We start from the raw sequence: 21,337 nt of genomic DNA, 5'->3' as shown, positions 1-21,337 counted from the left end.
CTGAACCATTTCCACATCTGTGATGTCATGGCAGAGGAAGCAGAACTGGCTGTGTGTAGAGTTGGTGGGGGTAGCAGGGCACCACAACCTGGCATCCTTGCCATGGTCCCCGGCAGAGGCTGAACTTACTAAAACACAACCCCAGAGCCTGTGGGGGGGGGTGGGGGAGGGGCGCTGCTTCCCTCAGCTTCCAGTCCTCCACTGTCCTCCCAAACAGAATAGCTGACACCTGGAAGACATGCCAGGGGAGGTATGTATATTGGGTGGCTAAAGGCCGGGCCAGGAAGCAGGCTCATATGTAGACACATGCCAGGGAGGTTTCACCCTGCCAGCAAGAATCTCAGGAGCTTAGGTCTCTCCTACTCCAAGCAGGGCACAGGATACTGCCACCTGCTGTAAGGCTGACAAGAAGTGAGCATCTGACAACTATGTACCAAGGACACAGGGTGGCCAAGACATCCTGTTCATGGACAGCAGCCACTGTTCTGTTTTATGACAGCTGAACGTGCTATGACCCTTTGGGACACGAGGGGTAGCAGGGATGAATCATAGACCAAGCAATCTGTCAATAGTTCTGTAAACACTTATTTATTTAAAAAATACTACAGAGAGATTTGGATTCAAAAAACACAGAGTCATATACAGAACAAAATGTACTGGACTGAGAAAAAGGGAAATGCCGACCGTGTGCCAGAGTGGGCACAGTGGTGAACTATTTACATGTCATTTTTTGGAGAGCAAGTCTATTAAAAAAAAGTGTAATACCAAAGTATAATGCAAAATATAGTGGCACATCATGTCAGCAACAACAGACCAGTCGGTACCTTGTGAACACGGTGTCAGGGCACGGGGGTGTTTGGCTTTTCAAGGCCGCTGGCAGTGTGGTACTGCCTCCCTCGGGCTGTAGAACAGCCGCTGGAGGCAAGGAGGGGATGTGCTATGAGGACTATGGAAGAACAATCCAGAGGAAATCATCTCTACCAGAAAAGCACAACCCGAGTCTAGGTGATTAGTGTGGGACTGGGGCCGGCGCAGTGCAGCCGAGTGGAGAAGTGGGGAGTGTGGCGGTGCCTCGCCTGGCCCAGTACAAGGTCTAGGCAGGCACCCGCTCTTCAGCTGACTGCTCCGGGTCACAGTCAAGGAGCCGCCCACGCCTGTCTCTTCTCAGCTCTGGTCCTGGCTGCTGGGGAAGGAGGACATGGGAGGACATGGCCTGGCTAAGCCTGCAAAGTCGACCCTGCCCCAGCCTGTGCTGCAGTGCCTCCCGGGGCACTGGGCTAAGCACTGCTCTTGGTGGTTAAGCAGCAGCTCTGAGGAGCAGCCAGGGCTCAAGTGAGCCTTCCTAGCTGTCTGTGCCTAGTGGTTGCTCCTTTCTGTGCAGAGCTTTAAAATGCTCAAAACCACCAGAAAACCGGACCCCCATTATCAAGGCAAGGACCAGAGAGGATGAGCCTGACTTCAGGAGCAGGAGAGGGGAAGACAACTGCTCAGAAATTCAGATCTTTGGGACTCCCTGGAGCACTTGCCTTGGCCTAGCCAACCAGCGACTGTCACCCATGAAACTGAAGCTTGCTATCCAGGATGTGCAGGGTACACCACTGAGGATATAAAGAATAGATGACAGACCACACTGCCCCAGCTCTGTTTCCAGTACCCACCCACCTAGACCCTTGGTTTTAGCACCTCATGACCCTCAAATAAACAGCTTCCTTCACATGAGAAAATCTCTCTGGGACAGGTCCTAAGCACAGAAGGTTTAGGGACAGCAAGCCCAGGGACTCCCATGCCTTGGTGACAAGGCGCATCACAGGACCATGTTCTCCTTCGAGGACATGGAAAGGACAGTCCTTCTGAGCACATGCAGCTGGCCATGGAGCTGGATGTGAGGCACTGGAGAGGGATGAGCCTGGTGGCCTGGCAGGCCAGCTGCAGTCCTCAGAGCAGGAGGTCCACACCTAGGCAGTAAAGACAGGTGGCTCAGGGTGCCTGGGCTGGGGAGGAAAGGTGCAGGGCAGCTGGTGCACAACACAAGCAGAGGGGCCGATCCCATCAGGCCCTGGCTCTGCCTGATGCTTTGTAAAGCTCCTGGGCCAAGATGCCAGCTCCCCAGTCCTCTGTCCCCCATCTGACGGGCACAAAAGCCCCATGGACTGCGGCATCTCTGGCTGGCATGCAATGGCTGCTGCTACCTCTGTACGATGTCGCTGATCTCCTTCACAGAGCTAAGCAGCTTGCTGAAGTCCTGTGTGGCAGCTGGGCCACTGGAAGCCGTCGCAGGACAGATCTGCAGCTCTCGGAGGTTGCTCTCCAGCTTGTTGATGGCCTCACGGAAGGCAAACTTGTTCCTCATCTGCTGGATGGAGTCCACGTAGCTCACACAGAACGTGTACAGGTTCTTGCCAGCCTCCAGCACAGCACTGTGGCTGGCCATCTGCTCTGAGTTCCGGGAGATGGCAAGACACAGGGCCTCAGTGCTGTCCAGAACCACACCCTTGGTGATGGTGCCACTGGCAATGCGCTCCGGCAGTTGGCGGGTCTTTCGAAGAGACACACGGGTTGATATGAGGGGGATGAAGGCGGCAGAAGATGGCTGATCCCCAGGCAGGGATGAAGGTGTTGGCGCTGTGGGGGCTGTGGAGACCGGGCTGGTGGGGGTCCCTGGAGGCTTACTGGTGGACTGAGGCTTTGGCACAGATGGGGAAACAGGCTTTCTTAGTCCTTCTCCAGGCTGGCCAGCCTTGGTGGGGTCACTGTTCACAGCATCCACAACCAGACTTGAGCATTTTGTCTTGGCAGCCCCACCTGCCTCGCCAGCCACTTCTTGGCCAAGGCTCTGCGCAGACTTTCCGGCTTTCCCTGCAGAGGCAGGTGGAGGTGGTGGGGCAGGCTTGAGCTTGGACAGCCGCCCCTTGTCTCTCCCTGGGGACTCTGAGCTGTGTTTGTGCCTCCTTACTCGGCTCTCCTCAGAGGAGGCCTTGTTAAGGCCCACTCTGCTGCTGGGGGGTGTTGGCTCAGCAGTAGCAGGAGTCCCCAAGGCATTGCCCTTGGTGGTCTCTTCCTTGTGAGAGAGGCCAGAGGAAGGAGAGGCAGTGACCTGCCGACGGAGGAGCTTGGGAGTCAAGCTGGGAGGGCTGGAGCCTGGGCTGGATTCCATGTCCTTGAAGACTTCATCAGCAGCCTCCTCGCTCTTCTTCACCAGCCGGGGAGGGGGAGTCACGGTGCCTCTGGCCACCTGCTCAGACCTGGTCTCACTGGCACGCTTCCGAGGCAGAGCTGGCTTTTCGCTCCTGTGTCCTCCAAAGGTGGATGAGTCAAACTGCTTACCAGCAGACGGCAGGTCCCGAGGCAGCGTGACTGACCGCCACTCTGTGTCCCTGGCCCCATGGGGCATGCAGGAGGCTGAGCAAGAGCGCAGGAATCGCTTGCTGGAGCTGATGCCACTCTCCTCTTCACTGGCAGCCAGGCGGCTGCTGGTCAGTGTGCTGGACTTTTTCCACAGGTTGGGAGAACGGAAGCCCGAGCTGCCTGGCTCCCGAAATGCTCCATTGGGGACACCAGCCCCATTGCTGGCCTTTGGGGACTTGGTAGGCTCTGCTGCATCTGAGGGGGTGAGAGCTGGTGGCCCGTTGATGATGTCCCGGCCATCATCCTCACTAGGCCCTCTGCGTTCTGGCTGGCCATCCATCTCACGGAAGGAGCTGCTGCGCTTCGGGGGCGTTGGCGCCATTTTCTTCTTCTTCTTAATCAAGGCGCTGAACAAGTTGGTCTTTTTGTCCTTGGGAAGAAGGCGTTCATCTTCATTTAGGGTGCCATCTGGGGGCCCACGCTCTTTTCGAGGAAGCAGTGGTGATACAGCAGGCTCACTGTCCAGCACATCTGTAACAGAGAGGAAGAGTGAGCAAGAGCTCCCTGGAAACACTGTGCTCAAGGCTGGGCTGACCACTCCGTGGGGAGCTCCCCACACTGCTTCTGCACCTCAGCTTTCCTACAACAGGCACAACAAAGCTCAAGTGCTGTGCTGCTGGAGGGCAGAAGACAAAGAGTGACATTCACCACAGCTGGGCATCGTCATCAGGATCACGCGGTCAACACTGTCTCTACCAGCAGAGGCACAGGTCCCTCTCCCCAAACACAGAGGAGCAAGGGCTGAATGACCCTGCCTTCCTCATCCTGAAACCAGTTAAAGCTGTGGAGTCCCTCCAATGTCACACTCTGGTCAGAAGAAACAACAACGCCAAGGGTCAGACTTGCTGAGGTTCCTGAGGTGTAACCTGAAGGAAGAGGTCAGGTATCTCCCAGGGGCATGACCATCAGCTGCTGTGACGGACAGGGAAAGATGTCCTTTACAAAACTTCAAGTGGGTATTTTTAAAATATGAGTGACAGTTCACACAATGCCTCTGTGCTGCCAGGTCAGCTGCAGGAGGTACACAGAACGAACGATGGTGAACAGAGGACCTTCCCACACTGTAGGCCAGTCTAGGAAGCTGGGGAGAGAGACTCTGCTGGGTCACAGAGCACAGATGTTAGGGACACCTCTGGCTCACAGGAGATGACCTACCAAAACACTTCATGGCATTGATAGGAACAAACACACAGGCCTGCTCGTCACCTGCTTTTCCTAAGTACATGCTCCCACGGCAATATCTCTGCCCCACTGCCAGTGATCCAACAGCATGACAACCAACAGGGATGAAGGGACTGCCTGGTGCCACAGCCTCCAAAAGACTAAGGAAGATGATTCAGTGGTTCTACAATTTGGACTTTTTTTTTTCTTTTTTAAACCAAGCACACACATGTGCGTGTACAAGCCATAACATACATGTAGAGGTCAGAGGGTAACCTCAGGTATTAGTCCTTCCTTCCAACCTTGCTGTGTACACCAAGCTAGCTGGTTCTTACATTTCCGAGGGTCTCTCTGCAGGAAAGCTGGTGTTACAGATGTGTGCTAGTACATGGGTTATGCAGATTGGAACTCAGGTCCTGACAACTCCTCAGCACAACTGCTGAGCCACATCCTCAGGAAAACTTCCAAACACATATGTGGGGCACTTGTGTGCATTGTCCCTGTGCTGGACAGTTTTATGTCAACTTGACATAAGCTAAAGTCATCTGAGAGAAGTGAACCTCAGCATTCGGGAGACAGAGGCAGGTGGATCTCTGGACCCTGTTTGAGTTCTTGTTCCAACTTCCTTTGATGATGAGCTGTGATGTGGAAGCAAAAGCTAAAAAAGCCTTCTCTCTCCAGTTTCTCTGGCCATGGTGTTTCATGTCAGCAGCAGTAGCCAGGGCTGACTAGGATGGTCCCTAAAGTACTTTATGTGTTGTGTGGGTCTGACCATTCAGCTTCTCATCAGTGTGAGTCTGGGGTTAAAAGCACATCTGTTTAAAAAAAAAAAACAAAAAAAACTAACTATAGATTCTGTTGAGTAAATACCCTTTATGAATCCTTATCAGCTAAACTTTGTCCTGCCTGGTCGCACTCAACTAGACCCATGGCCCATCAGCCCATGCTGGGGGCCCCTGGGAGCCTTTGTGAGTTCAAGCACCACCCTCAAAAACAGACTTTAGTGGGTCTGCAGGAGAGTCAGATGCTGGTCCAGCAGTACTCAGAACATAGCTGGCATGCAGGAAACTCCCCACATGGCTGCCAATACCATCCCTGTATATCTCTAGCCACTTCCAGACCCAGCTGCATTGCCCTCACTAAACCTAGAAGAGTGCAAAAACACACTCCGGAAACTACAGGGATCCCAGCTTGGGCCCAGGGACCAAGCCTACAATGAGTGACTCCCAGGCTGCTCTATTTGGCTGAACATTGTTTATTGCCATGTATGTCCTGGAAGATGCCCACAGCACTGTGAAGAACACATGGAAAGGTGGGTTTGCTTCTCGGCAGGCATCCCAGTTTTTTGCCTATCTAAGCAACTGCTGAATGGCTCCCTGGGGGAGAATGGCAGCTCTGGGCAAGAGGTAGATCCCCTTCCCTGGAGCTGGACCACTGAGGAGGGTCTGCTGTTCTCTGCCAGCTCCACTGACAACTGTCTGCTCGCCTTCCCTGGCTTGAAGGGTGAGAAGGCATGGACATACCGCTTTCTCCCAGGCCTTTCATGTGGAGAAGCTCGGGGGCATCAGCTGCGTCTTTCTGCTCTGCAGCTCTCCGGCAGGTCCTGGTCTTGGTGGGCAGCTCTGGGGCCTGCAGCATGCTGCCAGCAGCTCCTCTCGTGCCCCGCTTCCCCAGCTCCTTCTCCACTTCTAAGGATCACACACACACAATCCAGCAGTTGTCAGCAAAGGTGCCGTCTTGAAAGGGATTCTCTTTTTCCTTTCTTTTTTCTAATTTTTTATACATATTTCTTAATCATTTTTTTTTGTGTGTGTGTTTGTGCATATGGGTGTTTTACCCCCTGGGACTGGAATTGTGAGCCACCACCATTTGGGTACTGGGAACTGAGCCTGAGTCCTCTTAGTCACTGAGCTGTCTCCAGATTCCAGGACTCTCTTTTCTTAAGGTCTATGCAGTTAGGGAAAAGGGACAAATGCTGAAGAAAGAGCACAGCATTTTCTAGAACTCTGTGTAACTCCAGAGACACAGGACCAGCCTCTGCGCAGAGTTCTGTCTCTCCCTTGGCCTGGGCACTTTTACAGGAATGAACTAAAGGCCTGTCTAGCCCCAATCCAACTTTTCAATCCACTGCATGCTCCCAGGAGGGACTTTACCATCTGAGATACTGGACTCCTGGAACATGGTTTCAAAGGCTTGGTGGATTTCAGCAAAGGAGGGCCGGTCAGAGGGATTCCACTGCCAACCTGGACAGAAAAGACCCATGTCAGAGCAGGGGGAAGCACTGCTATCAAGCCAGGGCTAGTCATCCCAAGGAACGATCTGGACATGATGGAGGCACTCCAAGCCTGCTAACTGCTAATGCCATGGCAAGTTAAACTGCCAATGCTATTGTGTCCTATTACAGATGTTAAGAATTTTAGAAGAGGTGGGAGGTGGTGGTGCATCCCTTTAATACCAGCAATCAGGAGGCAGAGGCAGGCAGATCTCTGAGAATTAAAGGCCAGCTTGGTCTACACAGCAAGTTTTGAGATAGCCAGAGCTGTTACACAGAGAAACCCTGTCTTGAAAACCTAAAACAAAATAAAACAAACTCTGCACCAACAATCCAGCTTTTAGAAATATCAAGGTTAAGTATAGTGACCTTGGACAAGAGTCTATCTCTGCCTTGTTTATAGCAAACACAGGACCCTCAAGATAGCACTTGCTGCCAAGACTGATAACAAGTTTGATCCCAGGGATCCACATAGTAGAAAAAGATAACTAACTCCTGCAAGCTGTATACTGTGGAATATACAACTACATAAACAAACAAAAACAAATAAATAAAATGTAACAAAAGTAAATGTGTGAAACAGCCAAAAAATCATCACAAGAAGACAGATGAGTAGAAGTTTTAAACACCTGATGTATTGAAGGTGGGGAGCAGGGTGAGGAAAATCAAAATATATGAATAGGGAGCAATGTCTCAAACACACTTCTAAGAAGAAAAAGGTGAGGGAGTGACCATATGAACACAGACGATAAGACTATGTGTAGACACACACCACAGGCAGATAGATGCACACATACACTCACATAAACACCACTAGAGTTCCATCTCCTGGAGCACTTACAGCCAGGTGTGTGGAAGCAGGACCAGGAATCTGCCTACTAATAAGAACCCAGGTTTGGTATTCATCTGATCCTTTTATGCTTAAAAAAATGAAAGCACATGGAGCCGCACGCCTTTAATCCCAGCACTCGGGAGGCAGAGACAGGCGGATCTCTGTGAGTTCGAGACCAGCCTGGTCTACAAGAGCTAGTTCCAGGACAACCTCCAAAGCCACAGGGAAACCCTATCTCGAAAAACAAAATAAATAAAAAGAAAAGAAAGCACACAGGCACAGCAGTGTACACCTAAAACCCGAAAACCTGGGGTCCAAGCAGGAGAGTCACCATGAGTTCCAGGCCAGTCAGAGCTACAGAGTGAGATTCTGATCCACAACAAGAAACAAATCAAAAAATATCCCTCTCAAAGGCAAACGAAAAACAACTCATATGTATGGTATCTGTAAATAAATGCCCTGACAGGCACACAAAAGCCAGACTCCATGAGTGGCTTGGGAGTATGGGAACAGTGCCAAGGGCCCACTGAAACAGCCTTCTGCAGACCTGCACCACTGCAATTTCTTCAGGGCCCATATGTACTTTCTGAACGGGTTGGGGAGGCTCACATGCTCGCATGAGTTCATAGACCTTCTCCGGGCAGCCTTCAGGGCGCTCCATACGGTAGTCTTTTTCCAGCAGCTCATAAACCTGTGACAGGTCAATTCCTGGGTAAGGTGACATGCCATAGGTAGCAATTTCCCAGAGCAATACTCCAAATGCTGAAAGAAAGAAGGGAGAGGAAGACATCAGGGTATGTGAGGTGTTGGCCAGAGAGATGACTCACAGTGGGTAAAGTGTTTGCCTCACAAGCCTAAAGACCTTTTCGATAAGGAACATAACCGTACACAAGATAAGGTTATTGGTAGTACATTATAAATGATAACGATGCAAACAATTCACATGTGTAGCCGATAACCAGATTAGCAGCCCAGTCTCAGACGCACTCTGAGACCTGGCTTAAACCCCGAAAGAGAGCAAGCGCCTCTCCTCGCTCTTTATCCTACCCTTCTACGTACCTGTGGTCAGCAGTACAGGTATCTAGGATCTCTCCCAACACCTTTCCATCCCATAATCAACAAAGGGGAAAGGAGAGAGGTAACTCCACAAAGTTGTCCTCTGACATTTACATGTAACAAAGTACACACACACACACACACACACACACACACACACACACACACACACGCACACACGCACACGCACACACACATACATGCATGTACTCACATACATAAATGCACACAACATGCACATAAAAATGATGGAGAAGGCTTTTCCACACTGTGCAACAGAGAGCTGCAAAGCAGTCTGATCAGTGACATTTACCAGGCTCCCCATGATAACAGCCCAGGAAAGGTAGGACAGAGCAAAACTGTTTACTCATACTAAACTAAAATATGTGAAAGGAGAGAAGGGGAAAGGTGACCTCTGGGTTACAGGGTCTCTCAGGTAAGTGGCATAAGGGCTAGATGTCAGATACCATGTTCCGCTCATAGCTCTGTGACTATGTAGTCGAATGCCTGTTTCTAGGTGGGTAAGATTATCCCCACAGTTTGTAAAAAATCTTGTGAACTCTGAAAGTCTTTCTTCCCTCCAGCAGCACTGGGGATCCTCAGAAAAACAAGTGACTCAGATCTGGGACAAGGAAGAGGCCTGGGCTATCTTGCCATTCTGGACAGCATGGATGTTATGAAAGACTACAAGGTATACTGACAAAAGGGCGAGGGAGGAGTTCCCACTGGCCAAAGACAAGATGCTCCACTGTTAAGAAAAAGAACTACAGTACACTGAAACATATCAGTGTGTCAACACCACAAAAGACTAGCAAATCCAACTGCCACCACTACAGGAAAGTGGGAGCCATGACAGGCAGCTCACTTGAACCTATTTCTGCACCAGCTCTACCACTGAGTAGCCAAGCACATACCAGGTTTTGTCTTTTACACTCTGTGGCTAACTAAATATGGAATGAAGGAGTTAGAGAATGATCACATGACAGCCCCCAGTGAACCACCAGTTCTGGCTCTGGTCATTAAGAGCTGCTACACCACATCCCACACAGCAGTGGTTCTCAACCTTCCTACTGCTGTATCCCTGCAGGCCAGGAGAGGGCACCAGATCTCATAACGGATGGCTGTGAGCCACCATGTGATGTGGTTGCTAGGAATTGAACTCAGGACCTCTGGATGAGCAGTCAGTGCTCTTAACCTCTGAGCCATCTCTCCAGCCATGCTGTGACCCTTTTAATAGCTCCTCATGTTGTGGTGACCCCCAAGCATAAAATTATTTTATTGATACTTCATGACTAATTTTACTGCTGCTATTAATCATAATGTAAATATTTTTGGAGATAGAGGTTTGCCAAAGCAGTTGAGAACTGCCACACTAGAGGGTAAGAAGTCAAGCATTATGGATAAACCGATCTAAGGGCGTGCCACTTCCTCTAATGTATTAAGTGAAAGAAAAGTCAACCCAAATGTCATCAGGTATCCAGATCTGATTTTGAATTTTCTAAGAGGATTGAAGCCACAGGCACTGAACAGATGACAGCACAGGAACACAACAAGCAAAGTCCAGAATCTGGAAACATCTAAAGGAAAAGTGACAGAGTTTATCAATAAAGAAAGCAGTAGCAGGGAAATAGAGTCACACAGGACACATCAACTATTGCAGTGAGTGAGCCGAGCTGGCTCTCACATGGAACTATACACACAGACCTGGGTTTATGGTTTAACTGGAAATGTGAGCACTGGATATCTGATGATATTCAGAAGTCAGTCAAGACTGGGTGTAGCACTGTGCTGTATTAGAGGAGTCATCTGTAAGATGCAAATACTGAAGTGCTTACATGTAAAATAATGTAATGTCTGGAACTTGCTTTAAGATAACAAGAGGTGGCCAGGTGGTGGTGCACGCCTGTAATCCCAGCACTCAGGAGACAGAGGCAGGTGGATCACTGTGAGTTCGAGACCAGCCTGGTCTACAGAGTGAGTTCCAGGACAGCCTCTCCAAAGCCACAGAGAAACCCTGTCTCAAAAAAAAAAAAAAAAAAAAAAAAAAGGGCGTGGGTGGGGCAAAGGGCTCACTACTCAACTCCATCTTTTCTGGCCATCCTCAGCATGAAAAGTTCTTTAAGTCAGACACTGTGGCACACGTCTTTAATCCCAGCAATTGGGAGGCAGAGGCAGGTGGATCCCTGAGTTTGAGGCCAGCTTGGTCTACAAAATGAGTTCTAGGACAGTTGAAATTATGTAAAAAGACCCTGTCTCAAAGCAAAGCAAAGCAAAACAAAACAAAAAACAACAACAAAAAACTTTAAAAATAAAATAAATACCGAGTGGTACTTCCACATGAAGTGCTGACTGCAGCCCAAACCAAAGTGAACAGCTCTCCTGCAGAGAGAGTGACTCTGGGTGTCAGCCGGGTCATAGCTGCACCATCAGGGTTACAGCTAGCTAACATGGAATGAAGACACGAATGTGGTGCTACCCTAAAGGTCACTTTTGCTTCATTTTTGAAAGAAAACAGAAAGAGGGTTTTAAAATAAGCCAGAAACAAACAAGAAGGTGTAGCAATGAAGGAGAGATGGCGGTAGAGAAGCAGAGGAGGAGGGCTCCCACTAGCAAGGACTGCCCAGGACCTGGCCCTTACCCCAGACGTCTGACTTGATAGAGAACTTGTTGTAGGCCAGGCTCTCGGGCGCGGTCCACTTGATGGGGAATTTGGCTCCAGCATGGGCCGTATAGGTGTCCCCTGTCATCAACCTGCTTAGGCCAAAATCAGCCACCTTCACCAAATGGTTTTCCCCAACCAGGCAGTTTCGAGCAGCAAGGTCTCTGAAAAAAGGAAAAGAGCCATCTGTACAAGCTCCTCGCTGAGCCCTCCTCCTCCCCCACCAACTCTGCAGCTTCTTTACTGTTGGCAGATGATGTAACACTGACACAAAGAAAACCAAGTGTGGTCTCTAGAACTTTCAAATGCCTGGCTGGGGAGCAACAGTCTCCCATCAAATACTAGTCGGGCTGCAATAGCAGCAACACAAGCAGACAGGGTGGCAATGTGGACAGGTCCTGTCCCATGGCCTGGAGCATGTTAATTACCTTGGAACTCAGCTATCTCACTCATAAAATGAAGATAGTAACAGGGCCTGCCATGGGCAGCTGTGTGTGAAAATGGATAGTATGTAAAGGGCTTTCTCTTGATGCCAGGCACAGGGAACAGTTAGCCTAAAGCTCAACTGAAAGAGATCGACATGAGTGAGTCTCTGCCTGTCCTAGCTATACTTAGCAGGAAAAATGAAACTGAGTCTGTTGCATTCTTTACTTAACTTTCCTCTTGCTTTCTGGTGTCGACCCAAATGTATTTGAGAAACTCTCCCCTATAATCTACCTCCTCTCACTCCTGAGTCTTCTAAGGAAGAAGGGGTCTAATCTTTGGTTCATGGATGTCAATCATGAAATCACAAGGCAACTGGGAACCGAGGAATGAGAAGATCAGGCAGCTTATGGCGACGGCTGCATCATGCAGCTTGATCATCAGCAATGAGAGAGAAATTAAACACACAAGAGTTGTGCCTAATAGGATTTTTGGTAAGGCATTTTAAGCGTGTGAATGGAGGGGGAACAGAGTTAGCCATGCAAGGCAAGCCAGAAGTCAGGAAATCTCAATTTGCAGCATCAGAGGCTTCACTTTGCTGAGCGACAGGAGCGTTTGGATTGGGCTCTTGTGGAGCAGAAAAAAATCTGTCTTCCAAGGGGCTGCCAGCATTTCACACACACTGCTTATTCCTGGCTATGAAATCTCATGTTGAGGTTTCACACTTGAGTTAATTGGGCAGGAAAGGTCACCACAGTGGCGTGGAGAACATCTTGCATGACGGAGTCGGGCCAAGTCCATCAGGCTCCCTCCTGTACAGGTTGTCACTCTGCTAGGAAGCCACTTCCACCAGCAAAGCATGCAAACCCAGATAATTGTGGCACACTTGAAGGTCAAAACATTCTGGGTTTTAAAAGCAGCAAAAATGCCTAGTTCCGGCTTGCACATTCTATACAATTCTACAGCCATGGAAACATCCTCAAACCCAGTGACAGCAGGTGAACAATGAAACACAAAGAGAAGGAAGAAAAGCCACACACTGAAACTAGACCTAGGCCTTGGCTTCCCCTGTGCCCAGAAGAGGCCTTACTGAGTGCTGGTTTTGGACCGCATTGTTTCAGAGGGAGCCGTGGCTATTAGGAAGGAAGAAGGCCCTTTACAAATTTCATTTAATATTCACTAAGTCCAAAATGGCTCAGAAGTGAGCCCTTCTTTCCCTGGGGATTAGCTGCTCCACTGGCCTAGGCCTGGGGTCTGAAGGACTTAGTCCCGCCTGCCGCAAGCAGCACTCATGTCAGGCCTTGGTTTTGAGGGCTAGTGAGCGGCCAGCACCAAGGTTGGGAGCTGAGCCATTAGACTCCACAGCTGAGTGTTGTGAAGCAGGGATGAGGCTGCTTTGCCCAGGCCTACCTGTGGATGAAGTTCTTCTTCTCCAGGTACTCCATGGCTGATGAGATCTGTGTGGCCATGTAGAGCAGCACCACAGCGCTCACCTCTTGCCGGTTACACTCTCTTAGGTAGTCCAGCAGGTTACCATAGGTCATGAACTCCGTGATGATGTAGAATGGGGGCTCCCGGGTACACACCCCTGACAACAGGACATGGGGGCTTCAGTGTGTAGCCCTGCTGTCAAGGGAAGGAGCCCCAGGGAAGTCTGGCACTGAAGAAAGGGCTTCTGAGCTGGTGAGATTACTCAATGAGTAAAAGTGCTTGCCACACAGGACTGCCCCCAGCACCCATTTGAAGACGGAAGGAGCAAACCCAACTGACTGGTCTACTGACCTCCCCATATCCCCCAAACATGCAGTCCTCTTTGATTAAAAAGTGATGCTCACTCACTGCACGGCTCCTGCACCAGGGCCCTTCACAGCAGCTGCCCACGGCCCTTCCTCTGTGTCCAAGTCTGTGCCTGCTTACCTAGCAGCTGTACCAGGTTAGGATGTTTGATCTCCTTCATCACTGCAGCCTCCTTCAGGAACTCTTCCACTTCCATGGTGTCCTCCTGCAGAAGGGAAGTTCAGGTGTAAGATTTCTTTAGCAAGGAAGTGGCTATAAGGAAGGACACAGCTTCAAGGGCTAATACAAACAGCAGTGGCAACCTACACTCAGCCTAGGCCACAGCTTTTGGCGACCACTGGTTACACTGCTCTTGAGAGTCTTGTCCTGGTGATGGAAGAGTCCTATGGGGCAAATTCTCACCCAGGGCATTATGGATTGAACGGGAAATGTCGCCCATAGGCTCATGTCTTGAACAGCTCTTCTCTTCCCCAGCTGATGGAACAATTGTGGAAGGCTGCGGGACCCTTAAGAGGTAGGGCTTGTCTGGGAGGAGTTCTTATTATGGGCAGGTCTTTAAAGGGTTAGACCCAGCCTCTGGTTCTAGACCAGCTCTCCTCTTCCTGGGCTATTCATGGGAATAGCTTTGCCACACACTCCTGCCACCACAGACCAGGCCACTCTGCCATGCCTTCCACACAGAGATGGACTGAAGCCCTTTGACACCATGAACCAAACTGGATCTTCTCTCCCTTGCTGTTTCTGTCAGGTGCTCTGTCAGTGAGTCAATGGGGCTGTGGGTCAGAGCTGCTTGGTACTGCTGCCTGGGTCTTCTGTGGGGTCTTGGAGATGTGCAGACACTATGGTACTGTTTCCACCAAGTACTGTGTGTTTCCCCATATAACACCTTTATCATTAAAGGGAACGGTGTGAAGAATCTGAAATGGAGCTGGCTCGACAGCCGCATTTCTAGCATGCTTCTCACTGGAGAAGGAGCGGACAGACACTGAGCTGCTTAGCCATGCGGGTAGCATCACCAGCACCTAATGAAGCAATCATCACTGACTAGGGGGTCAATCTCCCAGATTCTAAAACTATCTTACCAGCAGCTCTCTGACAACGACTCCCAGAGTCATCTGGGTAGGTCAGACAGTCAGGGCCAGAGATAGGCAGACTGCCACTCTTTCCACCTTTCCAGGCCATGTCCGAAGGGCTGTGGCCTAAGCTCCTCAGCCTCCTTACAACCTAAGCCAATGTCCTCTGAAACTACGGTAGACAGGTACAGGCAGCAGTGAGAGGCAGGGTCTCCCTAGCTATAACAACAAGGCCCTGGAGGCAAGGAGGACAGCAGGCCACATGTAGTGTCTGCCTGTGTGGTAGGGAAGAGGCTTCTTGAAAATCAGCTTCCCCGAGTAGACAGTTCCACCAGACCTCGAACCAAGTGTGTAACTGTCCACAAGGTTGGCACTATGGCTGTTTCAGTTCCTGCCCTGGCAAGGGGAGTGACACTCCAGAAGACGGGCCAACCTTTTCTTGGTATTTTTTCCCTTTGATCAGCCATGCTGAGAAGCAAAGCATGGCTAATGTCAGTGTATTGTCAGTTACCACTGAACACAGGTTCCAAAAGACTAAACAGAGATGGGATCTGCTACTGTTTAAATGTGAGCTGCTCTGATGTTACCACAGCATGCTGTCTGTCACTGCCTAAGCTAAGCAGAGGGCATTCATCCCCATGCTACCCACTGGCTGCTGGACTCTCTCAGTCCCTTCTGTTTCCCAGCTGCTCGGCAGCCAGTCTGGCTCTGGTGTGCAGCACTCCGATGTACCTGGTGACACACTCATGTTCAAGACTAAGGGATGCCTGTCAGAACCCAGGGGTCAATGCTGCACAATACAACTGGCTGTGACAGACTTACTCTCCAGAGATGCTTTCTAACATTCAAGCCTCTCTTTCCTAATGCAAAAACACCACAGTAAACCACACAGGCACATCACCTCCGCGTCAGTCTCATTTGCTGTGGGGCCATCTGCCCTTTTCTAAAAGACCCATGATAGTGCTGAGTGTCTACAGATCCCTGACCTGTTCACAATGCACTCATACACGGTGCAACCACTCTATCCTGTCTATCTGCATGCCTGTCTTCATCACACACACACACACACACACACACACACACACACACACACACACACTCATTCTCTCTCTCCTCCCTCCTCCCCCTTCTCTCTGCAATCATTCCTTACCATTTTCTTTCAGAAAAATCAGTGTGAGTTTGTCTCCCCCTGCTGGAATTCGATATGATTTAATTTCTTATTTAAACTGTAACCTAGGTTTTTAAACTATTAAAATTTAAAAACAAAACAAAATACCAAAACCCTCATTCTAACTTGTAATGCTCCTCTGCTTGTTTTTTAAATTCATGCCATTCTTTTGGTGACAATTTTTCCATTTACACCATAAAAGTAGAAGACATGCTTAGAGGCCTGAATTTTCCTTCATCTCTTTGTCCAACTGCTCTCTTCACGGGGCCTGACTGGCTCCACCCTCTTGAGAGAAAACGGAAACCTCTGAGACAGTCCTACAGAGTGGCTAAGAGGAGGGTTTGTCAGTTATGCTGCTATGTGAGGCCCTGGTAACTTTAACAACCTGTGAGTCTCTCTCTTGTCTGTCTGTCTGTCTGTCTGTCTGTCTGTCTGTCTGTCTCTCAATGATCTTCTATGAACACCTCTCTTTCCTTTCTTCCTTTTTTGAGGTAGGGTCTCATGTGATGACCTCCAACCTGCTCCTCCTGTCTCTACCTCCTAGGGGCTAGGACTGCATCTGTATGGAGCTGGGCCATCTCAGCCTCTGAACTTGTTTTCAGTGCCTGGCCAGGAGGCATCAGGGGCATGCACTCCTATTGCTGTAGTAGTTACTCTGGTCCTAAGAGGTGCACTGCTCGTTTGGAATAATGACTGGTTTTCTAATGAATACTGGCTTTTATTTTCTTATCTTCCCACAGACACAATCCCTGAGACTCAACAGACAGCTATCTCTAACACGCTTTCTGGCCTCATCCCAAGTGAAGGCATTCTACGGCTTAGGAGAGGACAATGCTTTTAGAAATGGCTCTGCTCTTGGGCTCTTGGGTGAGTGAGGCCAACAGCACAGTGGACTGGCACAGCAAAGCTAAGAGCAACCTGGGGGAGATGCTGGCTCCTGACTAGCCCTTGTGGTGGGAAGCAGATGTGGAAGCTGAAGTTCCACATCTGGTTTGTAACTACCTCCCACAAAGAGCTCACAAAAAAGCATTTGTTCTCAAACATCATAGCCACACTCATCTCCATGGCCAGCAAAGCCCTGGCAGGAATGGTGGCAGTGCAGGAACATCATGGTACAAGTTCCAGTCACACAGCCTCTCTCCCTGGAGTGCAGCCCTATGCGGGGTCTGCAGTGTGGCTGTCAAATGCTAATGTTGTTGCACAGGCCCCTCCCTTTGGCTGTTTCTAAAGTTCTCCAATAAACTATTTCTAGGGGAAAAATGGAAAGGCAAATTGCTGCCCCCCCAGGGAGGGTGAGTGGTCTCTCAACGCCGATGGGGGTGATGGGGGTGCAGGTGTAGTCGAGACTCCAGCCACCAACTGAGGGAGGGTATGATGTGCTCACACTGGTAGCTGCTTTCCTTTTGGTGTTTCCATGTTGCTCTGTCAGTGGGCTTCTGGGTCAGTATCACTGCTACAACTAGATCACAAAAGCAGTCTTAACTGAACTTGAAAGATGTTTGGGAGCCTTTAAAAGTCCAGGCTCTTTGTACTTAACAGCTATTTTTGTTTGTTTGCTTGTGTTGTAGAATATTATCTTAACTAGGCAAAGATGTGTTGCATTTGTTTATGTTGCAGAATATTAGTTTAACCGTGTAAAGGTGTGTAAAGGTTTTGTTTATGGCATCTTTGTTTCATTATGTAAAGATGTGTTACATTTGTTTCGCCTTGCCTGTCTCAGGAAGCTAATAAAGGCATCTAAAACAAAAAACAAAAAAACAAACAAACAAACAAACAAAAAAAACAAAAACAAAAGGAGGAGAAATCTAGGCTCAAGAGGAACGAGAGGAAGAGGAGGAAAATGAGGGAGATGCCCAGTGCCAGAAGCCAGGCAGCTGCTAGCCAGTCAGACACAAGAAGCAGTGTAAGATACACAGAAGGAAAAGACAAGAAAAAAAATCCCCAAGACAAAAGGCAGATAAAGAGAAATATGCTAATTTAAGTTAAAAGAACTAGCCAGAAATGAGCTTAAGTCAGGCTGAGCATTCATAAGTAATAAGTCTCCATGTTACAGTTTGGGAACTGGTTGGTGGCCCCAAAGAAAAAAACCCTGGTACATGTTTTTTTGTTTTGTTTTGTTGGGGGGGGGGTGTTCCAAGACAAGGTTTCTCTGTGGCTTTGGAGGCTGTCCTGGAACTCACAGAGATCCACCTGCCTCAGCTTTCCGAGAGCTGGAATTAAAGGCGTTTGCCACCACCCGGCATGTTTGTTTGTTTGTTTGTTATGTGTGTGCACGCAATGCATGCAGATGTGCCACAGTACACATGCCACACCACATGTTTACAGGTTAGAGAACAGCTTGGGTAAAGTTTCCACCTTCCTCTTCTTTGTTGTTTCACTGTACACTCTGAGCTGAGTGGCCTTCAGGCTTCCAGCATTCTCCTGTCTCTGCTCCCTGTCTTGCCATAGCAGCACTGGGTCACAGAGACATGCTACCCTGCCTGGCTTCATTAGGTCCTGGGGCTCTGGACTCAGCCCTGATGTGTGCATGGAAGTGCTTTACCCACTGAGCCATTTCCCCAGCTTAAGAGTTTTCTTCAGCACATTCTGTGTTGGCCATGATGACACACTGTAATGCCAAGCAATCTTGAGAATGAAGCAGGACAATTTCAAGATCAAGGCCAGACTCAACTATGCATAGAGTAGCACGATGCTCTCAAAACCAAACAGCAAAACCCAAATCTATACAACCCAGGTGCTGCAGTCACTTGCAGAATCCGGCTTTCACTTACAGTGCAACTACAGTTTTTCATCTATAGAGGTCAGCCAAGTGCCCTTCCCCTTTCCTGTTCTCCAAAGGTAGCACCTAACTTCCAGGCTGAATATAGAGCTGGGTATAAGCAGATCTTGCACCCCCTGCTGGTTAAGGATGGGAAGACAATGCTCTGTGAGACTGTTAAAGCAATGAAGCTGGGAAGGCCACAGAACTCTGAGGAGTGTTTCAGAGCTATAGCCAGCAAGGGAAGTCCGTAGAGCAGTGGTTTCTCAACCTGTGCATGGCAACCCCTTTGGAGTCACATATTAGATATCCTGAATATCAGATATTTATGTTACAATTCATAACAGTAGCAAAATTACAGTTATGAAGTAGCAGCGGAATAATTTTATGGTTGGGGTCACCACAATATGAGGAACTGTATTAAGGGGTCACAGCATCAGAAAGGTTGAGAACCACTGCCATAAAGGATTGGGGAGATGGCAAAGAGTCTGGGTTCAAACTCTGGCTCAGTACTCCAGCTTCCACTGATGGTGACTGTATTAGTACTTGGGCCCCTCTCTCGGCCCCTGTGAGTGCTGAGGAGCTGCTGGATGGACTAAGCATATGGACACACTTAGAACTCTGTATTAGCACAGTAACTTTGGCCATTTAGCTTAATTTAGTGTAGTTCTTAACTTCTGTAGAGGAGATAAGTAGCCAAAACACTTCACCACTCTTATCTGACAAATGGGTAATGACTGCAGAGCCTCAAGCCTGCAGGGCTGGGTGCAGGACTGTATGCTGGGGACAGTTTATTTAGCAATTGTACAGCATGTGTCTCAAAGTAACACACCTCCATAGAGGGTGCACTGCCTCTCTCTAGTCAGATGCCATACACGGTAACTCCTAGGCACCCATTCTGTCATTCTTCACCAACCATGGCTCACAGGCTAACGAGGCTCTTGGGGAAAGTACCAGACCAGGTCCTCCTCCTCCTTAGAACGGGGCAGTTTTGCTTCTCACATTTATTTATTTATTTATTTATTTATTTATTTATTTATTTATTTATTGTGTGTGTGGAGAGCACGTGTCATGACACACGTGTACTAGTTAGAGCACAACTCTGGGAGTCTTCTGGGCATCAGTTTCTCCTTTCATCACATGGGTTCAAGGGATCAGCCATAGGTTGTCAGGCTTGGCATCAAGTGCATTCACCTAACTGAGCCACCTGGCAGACCCTCTATCTCTATTAGAGGTTTTCAAATGAGCCTTCCCTCGTTGCTGAATCTAAGGTACCTGTGGTTTCCCTCTTCTTTGCTGTGTTTGTAAATCTCTGCCAGTGGTCCTGCAAGCCAGTGACCCGGTGACCTGGTGTACCGGACATGGATCATCACTATGCTCCCCTCATCCTCTGCAAAATGATAGAATCAGGTTTGCCCTGAGTGCCTGGCTCTCAATGGCCCCTCCTCCTCAGCTGGGGCTTCCCTTCCTGCCCCTCAAAGACCCAGTGTCTCTCCTGGCCTCTGCTCATGCTCACAGCCCATGGTTCACATTCTCCTACCCACCATAGCCATCACCGTCTCCTCCTTGCATGGCAAAAGCCTGTCCTCAGACACTGCCCTGACCCACTCACTCTACTGCCATCATCAGCATTTTGTCCATTTCTCATTGGACGTAGACTACCCAGGCCTGAGCCCCAAGGCTTAGCCAATAAATATGAGGAACTCTGTATCTGTTAAATTTTAAAAAGTTGAATTTGGAAAATATCCCAAGAGCACACCAGGCCCCTATTCCCCTAGCACTAGTCTGCCACAGGGCCAAAGGGAGGAGAAATATTAAATACAGTGATTGGAAAGCTGCTTTTCCTTCTAGAATTAAGGGATGCAGTCTTGCTCTAAACAGTTACTTATGGCAACCAAATTTCCATTCTCCACTTTACTGTCTTTCAGAGAAGAGTTGGGCCTGTCAGATGCACTGCCTGGCTGAGCTGAGACACAAACACATACTCAGGTCTGTGTTCCCAGAAGTGGGCAGCTCTGGACCTGTTCTTGACTGCTATTCACAGGCTATCATCAGAGCCTGTCTAAAATAAGCACAAGCAAGTAATGTAGGTGAACACTAGGGGACACTCTCACCACAGGGACAAGCTCAGATGGCACAGATGCAGGGAAGAAGGGGCCCTAACCTCACACAGAGAACTTCCATAGGACAACATGAACTACCTGCAAACACGACACACTGGTCAACAGTGGAGAGGTGTGTGTCCCTGTGATGTAAGGAAGACCACAGCCCAGTGACAAGTGCTTCTCGGAGCTGCTCCAGGAAGGACTCACTCCTGTTTGCAGAAGTCTGGCCTGAGGGAGAGAACTGGACGCTGCCAGGACACCACACACTTGCCTGTTCTATCAGTCCACAGAAGTCCAGAGAGGACTCATCTCTCATGACTCTCTTTTTTAAAAAAAAACTTCTGTGCTTTTCTTAACTCTCATTAGGAAGTGGCCTCCATGTCACCCAACAAAAACAGAAAGCAGACTTTAAAGAACACTACCAGAGAACAAGGAACTCAAGGAATTAGCCTTTCCCAACCCTCAGCACCGGTCAGTGCTCAGCAACCCTGGAGCCACAGATGGAAGATGATCAGCCTCACAAAGTCCTGGGCACAGCTGAGCCACAGCAGACCCCTCCCCCGCCCCTACACACTACACACTACACACATACACACACACATACACACACTACACACACACACACACA

At 49.3% G+C, this 21,337-nt stretch overlaps 1 protein-coding gene across 6 annotated transcripts in view; it reads right to left on the bottom strand.

Annotated features, from left to right (window-relative positions):
* Nucleotides 1-567: 567 nt before the first annotated feature.
* Abl1 (ABL proto-oncogene 1, non-receptor tyrosine kinase) overlaps nt 568-21,337 on the bottom strand; it is a 123,115-nt gene continuing 102,345 nt past the window's right edge. For 4 of the 6 annotated variants that reach the window (XM_035446006.1, XM_027423869.2, XM_027423871.2 and 1 more), the window contains 7 exons: nt 13,726-13,810; nt 13,219-13,396; nt 11,365-11,549; nt 8,280-8,432; nt 6,720-6,809; nt 6,090-6,254; nt 568-3,876 (listed from right to left, as the gene is read on the bottom strand). In XM_035446006.1, coding sequence (XP_035301897.1) covers nt 2,186-3,876; nt 6,090-6,254; nt 6,720-6,809; nt 8,280-8,432; nt 11,365-11,549; nt 13,219-13,396; nt 13,726-13,810 — 2,547 coding nt within the window. In that variant the 3' untranslated portion in view covers nt 568-2,185. Of the gene's footprint in view, nt 3,877-4,901; nt 5,382-6,089; nt 6,255-6,719; nt 6,810-8,279; nt 8,433-11,364; nt 11,550-13,218; nt 13,397-13,725; nt 13,811-21,337 lie in introns of all 6 variants that reach the window. The other 2 variants (XR_003486853.2, XM_035446005.1) reach the window with 2 other exon arrangements.

This window comes from Cricetulus griseus, chromosome 6 (assembly GCF_003668045.3).
Source record: "Cricetulus griseus strain 17A/GY chromosome 6, alternate assembly CriGri-PICRH-1.0, whole genome shotgun sequence".
NCBI classification, from domain to species: domain Eukaryota; kingdom Metazoa; phylum Chordata; class Mammalia; order Rodentia; family Cricetidae; genus Cricetulus; species Cricetulus griseus.
Note: the sequence above shows the minus strand (reverse complement) of the source record. Positions and strands in the feature narration are given on the sequence as shown.